General features: G+C 40.5%; 1 protein-coding gene across 3 annotated transcripts in view; it reads right to left on the bottom strand.

The window, feature by feature from the left end:
• Positions 1 to 7,500, bottom strand: part of LOC125033914 — a 31,969-nt gene that overhangs the window by 15,658 nt on the left and 8,811 nt on the right. For all 3 annotated transcript variants that reach the window (XM_047625493.1, XM_047625494.1, XM_047625495.1), the window contains exons 3-10: positions 6,976 to 7,159; positions 6,553 to 6,725; positions 6,167 to 6,425; positions 5,891 to 6,013; positions 4,685 to 5,685; positions 1,306 to 1,476; positions 565 to 738; positions 34 to 337 (exon numbers count right to left, since the gene is read on the bottom strand). In XM_047625493.1, the coding sequence (XP_047481449.1) occupies positions 34 to 337; positions 565 to 738; positions 1,306 to 1,476; positions 4,685 to 5,685; positions 5,891 to 6,013; positions 6,167 to 6,425; positions 6,553 to 6,725; positions 6,976 to 7,159 (2,389 nt within the window). The remainder of the gene's footprint in view (positions 1 to 33; positions 338 to 564; positions 739 to 1,305; positions 1,477 to 4,684; positions 5,686 to 5,890; positions 6,014 to 6,166; positions 6,426 to 6,552; positions 6,726 to 6,975; positions 7,160 to 7,500) is intronic.

Here is a 7,500-nt window from a genome sequence, read left to right as displayed (position 1 = left end):
TATAATAAAGAAGGTGTACCCCTTTACACTTACTGTGCGAGTGTGTGCACCATATTGGTTGCCAGATATAATGCGCACGATATCCCTTGGTTGTTCCTCAGAATCTCCTTGATCAGGTGGTGGCGTTGGCAGAGGGCCAATCACTGCTCCAGTGCCTGATGCTGAAGCTCCAGGTTCTATTAATCCTCTTGTTGGAGAGGTTGTCCTGTCCAGCCCTCCTCCCAGTGCTCCACTAGCTCCATGATGGGATGCAGATAGCCCAGGGAGGGTAAGACGAGTGCGGACAGCACGGCGACGAGGAATGCGACGAAGCATGCATGGAGACATCACCCAGGGTCTGGAACAAAAAAAAATAAAATAAAAAATAAAAAAGAAGTTTCAGAATACTTCAATAATTCAAAATGCATCTCACACACATACACAGAAAGAGAGAGTGCAAAGGGGGAGGGAGGAGGGGGAAGGGGGAAGGAAAGTAGAAAGGAGAGGAGGGGAGGAGACTGAAAGAGGAAGAGAAAAAGAAAGAGAAAGACTCTTCATCAAAATGTTACAAGATCAAATAGTCACCTGTGGGAATGTCTGGAGCGTGTTCTAGTTCCAAAAGGTCCCCGTTGCAGCCGGGCCACAGTCCTTGGGCTTGTTCTGGACCAGTGACGAATCAGGGGCAACGAGGATGCATTATCACTAGAACCAAGGCTGGGTGGCTGAGCACTAGGGTCATCTTCATTAGGAATACCAACCCTGAGAAATGATTAAAAATACATATATCTATCTATCTATCTATATCTATATCTATATCTATATCTATATCTATATCTATCTCTCTCTCTCTCTCTCTCTCTCTCTCTCTCTCTCTCTCTCTCTCTCTCTCTCTCTCTCTCTCTCTCTCTCTCTCTCTCTCTCTCTCTCTCTCTCTCTCTCTCTATATATATATATATATATATATATATATATATATATATATATATATATATATATATATATATATATATATATATATACACATAATATATATATATATATATATATACATATATGAGGAAACATATAACATGTCTGAAATATGGTGTAATGCTATTGAATTTTTCATATTCAACTCTCTATTTTTTTTACTAACGGTATTAATATTTCCTTTATCAACCATTTGGTGATAAGTAAAATTTCCAATAAAGTTAGGTAAGGATGGTTGTAGGCAATTGCTGAGCTCACAGTAGGGCAATCAGAAGACAGACTGATGACATGAGTGGGCATCCTTGATATTTTAGGAGTTGCTAATGGGTTAACCAACTCAGCAATCCTGAAACTTACCTCTGGCTGGTTGTGGGAGGACTGTCTGCTGATGGTCCATTTAAATCCTCCATAGACTGATCAACAGAAACCCTCAGAGAATGTATCTGGTGCTGGATATCATATAACATAGACCGAATCTGCTGAAGGCGAAGTATCTCATGTCTATGCCTCGTTATTTCTAAATGTGCTCTGCAATAAAAAACATTAAACCCATTGATTCCTTATTACTGATTTAGCATGGTTTCACGTACAGATTGATCAATCAACCTTAACAAAAATACATATAAGTAATTTGTTGATACAGAACTAAACTTTATATGAACAAAAACCTCTATCGCAGCTGCTATAGCCCAATACTGACTGTATACATCCACTCTTGCCATAACAAACCAAGCCTACATGCCGATCTGCAACGATACGTGACATTTGTGCCTGCTCCAAGTAGTGTGCCCTAAACACTTAATCACTTGTAGGCTCTGGGTATAGTCATCCTCATAAGTGGAGCTGAAATGTCCTAGGCAGTGATTCTGCACCCACACACAATGCCATAGTTCAAAATAGTTTTTCAGTGGAATATACCACTCATTTCATAAATCGTTTCCAAACATAAATGGGACAGCTGCTTAATTGGAAAAATAATATAATTAACATGAAATATGTATCACATGGCTGTGTCAATGACATGAAGTGGCAGAAAAAGCTTTGTAATGTACACAAAAAGAGAGATCAATATCAAAATACTCCAACGGCTTTTTCAACTATTGATTAATCTTACAGTAACCCTCTGTTGTATATCTATAATATTTTTTTATAACACTTGTGCACTAAGGGGGGGGGGGGGTTCCAAAATAAAAAAATTTAAAAATCATTTTTTTGTAGAATCTGTACCAATTTACATAACCATAAAATTGGCTCTTCAACACTGAATAAATCTTAACATTAGTTTGAACTTCATCTCCTACATTCGCAATTATAGTAGATACACATTGGAAAAGTATATGAATATAACAAAGAAAGGAGAAACAGGAGAAAACAAATTTATATACATAAGGCATTTTCATTTTAACCCTTCAGTGATGGGACAAGTTACCAATGTTCTGTTCTTGAGTTCTGCCAAATGTATCACATGCAAGACATAATGCACTGTCTATTTGGCTATTCCCTAACAATTTACTATTGGAAACATATCCTCTAGTAATGTCAAGACCTTATTGTGAGAGATTAACTGGTGAGATTCATAACTCTCCATTTTTATTTCATATTAAGGATATATCTCTAGTACTGAGCAGTCAGAGTATATCAAATAAAGTATTATTACTGCCATCTCCCCTAACACGAGGAAGTGGATCCTAACATTTAGACAGCATGTGGAAGCTTTGACCACTCTTGGACACCCTTAATGACTTGTTCCTCTGACAAGTCTTTGTGGAAGTGCCAAAGGTGACTGGCTTTAAAGACCTTCAACACAAGCATGAGAGCAAGGTTTGGGTTGTGGGGCTATAAGCTGTCTGCCAGCACCAGCTCTGTGGCTGGGCATAACTTTCTTTTCTCTAGGGTCCGGATTCACTTATATATGATTATAACGCATTTACCAACAGTCAATGATGGTAAAGTAGGATTCCTGATTAGATAGTAACTTGCTTCGTAAGAGTAAATTGACTCATTCTGATGGTAGCTAGCAAAGGGCTCTAGTAATGATATATCACCTATTAGCAGGCAACATGCATTATTCTTTAGGCTCCTTTGGCCACTCACATTAACATGAAAGTGAAACTCAACACAGTGCAATTTTTCAATAATGGCTAAATCACCTTATTTATGAGCATGTGTAAGATATGGGTAAACCCCTTTTTTTTTCTCTTTTTTTTAATCCATTATGCATGATGTGAAAAGACCTACCTGGCTATTCATTATCAAATAGGAACCAGTACAAACAATGTCACATCAATACATTATCTATTGTTCACTAAGGAATCAGTCCAAGGAGGGAGGGAGGGAGGGAGGGAGGGAGGGAGGGAGGGAGGGAGGGAGGGAGGGAGGGAGGGAGGGAGGGAGGGAGAGGGAGAGAGAGGGAGAGAGAGGGAGAGAGAGAGAGAGAGAGAGAGAGAGAGGAGAGAGAGGGAGAGAGAGAGAGAGAGAGAGAGAGAGAGAGAGAGAGAGAGAGAGAGAGAGAGAGAGAGAGAGGGAGAGAGAGGGAGAGAGAGGGTGAGAGGGAGAGAGAGAGAGAAATTTCATATAATGAAATATGCAACTGTTCGAAGTTATTAGGAGAGGAGGGAAGTGTACCCCCAAAGTTTCCCATCCCTGCTGGAGGGGTTAGGGGTAAAGGAAATAGTAGGGAGATGTGGAGGACAAGGAAAGGACCACAGAGGGGGAAGCTGTGACATATGCTCTACCAATAGCTCCTCACACTGGGTAGAGGTTGGGGCATAGTCTAGCTGATTTACATGAGTGGTGGGAACAGGGATGGTGGGTGGAGCTACAGAATCTCTAGAGCCAGAACAGAATACGGTATCACTCAGCAGCAACTAAAATAAAATGGAATTATAACGCCAACGTTGGCATCACAGTATATTCCATAGGCACTTCATGACACCGATGTTGATGTCACCATATAAAATGGGTTAAGAACTGGCACTGACCTGACCAGGAGGAGGATGGCCACATTACTGCAATTGGCAGTGAAGCAGTCATTGCAGCTGCAGCACAGTGTGCACCAGATCCCTGACAGGAAGGGGAGGTGCCGCTGGTGTTCCAGGCAGAGGATCCAAAAGAACACTTTGAACTACTGCTGTTACTGTGATGTGGGTCTTTGCACTTACGAGTGCTTTGAGACCTGGCATCAGCCCAGTGACACGCTTCACTGATTTAGAATAAACATGCTTTTTTATAAAAACTCTGATTTACCCTCATGAAAACTTGACAAGAGTAGCGAATTAGGCATCACTGGAGAGACTGGACTAAAACCTTAGTTTAACCCCTTACTGATGGGTGAAGAAAATTAAAAAAAACTATGCTCTGGAGATAAATGGCAACGCGCCGACTTTCAGCATGGGAGTTCATAGCGCTTTGGCATGCTGCCGTGGCGAACAGCCGCACTCCACAGATCAAACGGTTTATTATGACGCATCAGTGCATGACCCGTCGGGAAGGGGTTAATGAGAATGCTAAACTTCATATATTTCTAACACATAATCTTCAATGTAATTTTATGCTCAGACTGCATCATCCACAGAGCATAGCTTGTGTGTGGGTCTCCAGCAGCAGGCATTCTCTACTATAGATACCACCTAAGAATATGGGTTTGTTGTACTCCAAGGGGCTGGTTATGAACTGGTTATCTTATCTTCTATCTTACCAGAGAAAACACATAAACAAAACTTTAAAAAATACTTGCCTGCATATTCTTTGCATATTCTCAATGTGACGACTAAGAAGTTGTACTCCAAATTGTGGATCTAATGACGAAGACCTTGGATACCTCGTCGCAGAAGAAAGTGAAGACATCTGAGAGCGTGGCATTCCAGACAACCCTGATGGCCCAGGCACTGCAAGATCCTCATTAGCATCACTTGGAGGAATTTCACCAGTGTTACTGAGTCTCACAGGATCTGTTCCCCTTGTTGGAGGAGCTGTTCCTGTGCTTTGAGAGAGTATATGTGCATCACTAGAAGGTGCACCATTGTTTTCAACTCTTTGTTGCACTGTCCTCTCTTGTGAGTTTTCTGGTTCATCATTACCAATAACATTTTCAGTAGTATTATTACCACTGTTTTCAATTTCAGTTTCACTTCTGCTTTCCCTAGGCACTCTTGAGCGTCCTGGTTGGATCACAGAACCATTACTAGTGAAGTAACCCCAAAGGGTACCTTGACGCTCCGATTGCGACCCTGTTGATCGAAGATTTAACCCAGCAGGACCTACTGTTACATCGTCCTCATCACTGCCTCTATCCTCAGTTCGTCTGTAATTCCTACGATCAAGAACAAAATTGTCTCCTCTCCTACTACCTGTAACCCCTTCCTCCCCACCCATTGGTGCTCGGAGGTCCCCCATCCCGCTGACAGCATTATCCCATAAACTCTGTACACTAGAAGCCTCTCCAGCACTGTCAGAATCCTGCCCTGGTCGGTGAAGCCTTGAGGTCCACAGGAGTGAAAGACGAGTATTTCTCTCAGAGATTCCACTTGTGCTACTCGTTGCAGATGAGCTGGAATCTAAACTTGAAGATGATGCACTATCATCACTAATGATCTGTCTCAGAGTCCGCACTGCACTAAGACCATAGTCCTCCTCCAGTCTTACATGTAGGTCACTAGTGGCTTGTGAATCCCGTCCAGAATGTGAGTCTTGGGACCCCCATGTGGTTCTGTTCCTTGGCATTTCACCTGTTGATTCCTATGGCCAGAAAATGAAAAAGAAAGGTCTCTGAATACTACATAATATGGAAGAAAAAATAAAGCAAGATCATTCTCAAGCTGTTTTGTACTAAGACAATTATTCTTATAAGCAGATGACATTCTTTTACTTCAGCAAAATTAAAAGAATTAAAAAAAATATGCCAATAGTTCAGATTAGAAAAACACTGATTTTTGCATTATACCTGACTTTGTAAAGTTGCTCTCCTCTCCTCAGTCACCTGTCTTGCAAACTGTCTAGCCTGATTGAGCAGAGCTTGTTGCCCTTGTGTTGGCGGAGGATCTATGGGGTCTGTACCCCTATCAATCTGAAGAAAAAAAACAACTTCTAAGCAAAGAAAACAGCAATGTAACATTTCCACATTAATCAGTTCTGCTACTGTTACAGAATGCTAAACATTGTGTTGCTGTACATTACAAATGACATATCCACAAAATTCTTTGGTCAGTTTCACACTTACCCTACTGGATGTTCTCGACACATTATTGAAATTTCTGCTGGTAAGGGCTTCATATCTTGACATCAGGTTAAGATACTGGCTTGATAATTGGTTGTAACGATGTGAAAGCTGCTGCTCCCTTTCCACTAATTCTGAATGTGAAGGGAATGATCCATTTGTGCATCCACTGGTTCTACTAGCCCCATGGCTCTGCCGATCATGGGATGTGTTTGCAATGCCAGTGATGAGTTTGTGACCAAGTGGATCAAACTTAACGTACCTGCACAAGAGAGTGGGATACTGTATATTTCATAAGGTCTATTAAATCTATTAGTATCATCACTTTATCAAATATATAAAAATCAAAACAATAAATAAATAAACATTAAATATCACTCTCCTCTTACCTAACTTTCTCTTTTTCATCTGCAGTAGATATTTTAGCAAAAGGGTGAGGTTGAAACCAATCCCAAAAATAGATTTCATTAAAGGTTGCGATGACAAGTACTTGATCTGTCGGGTGGAAGGCTAGTGATGCGATGACTGTGTTTTTCTCTGTGGTCCAAACTTCACTACCTCCCTATAGTAGACACAAAAGCATACAAACTGTGTTAATATATCAACATGCTGCATCCACTATAACAGTTAAGTTATTTTTCATCTAAACTTCTTGTTTCAACTGCAAAAAAACTGCATGCAGGAGAAACAAGTAGGGCATACAGAGCATAATTCTAATTCATAACACTTATTCTCCCTTACAACAATAATAAACTAAGTAGCTATATCAAATTCACTTTTTTCATCAATACTGAACTTCTTGTGGTCCTTACCTTCAGATCCCAGACTCTAACTTCCCCACCTAGACATCCAGAGGCAATTATTTCATTAGAGGCAGGATGGAAAGCTACACACCAGGGGGTTCTGGGATGACCTTCCAGGGTGCAGATACACCGTCCAGTTTTCACCTCACTTACATAGATATTATGGTCACCATGGGTTGATGCCACCTTTGACCTAAAAAGAGAAAATCCTTGTTATAAACAGAGCAAGTAAAATCACGGCCTTCTCAAGTCAATTTATAAGATAGTTTAACCTAGCCTAGACTAGTATCAGCCTATGTACAGGTAATTGATGTTTTCTTGACTTAATCACTTTAAATTCCTCTAAATTATTCACTAGTCAAGTTCACAACATCTGAATTATGAATGGCGTAGAGACAATGACAAAAAAACATTTGGGTCATAATAGGTTATAGGTCTTATACTTAAGCTCATGAAGAAATTCAGACTATCACTTTCCATTATATGCGAAATGTCACTCATTAGAGAGTCATGTGAGCCATATGGATACAAACA

This window comes from Penaeus chinensis, chromosome 17 (assembly GCF_019202785.1).
Source record: "Penaeus chinensis breed Huanghai No. 1 chromosome 17, ASM1920278v2, whole genome shotgun sequence".
NCBI classification, from domain to species: domain Eukaryota; kingdom Metazoa; phylum Arthropoda; class Malacostraca; order Decapoda; family Penaeidae; genus Penaeus; species Penaeus chinensis.
This window is presented reverse-complemented; position numbering and strand designations above follow the sequence as displayed.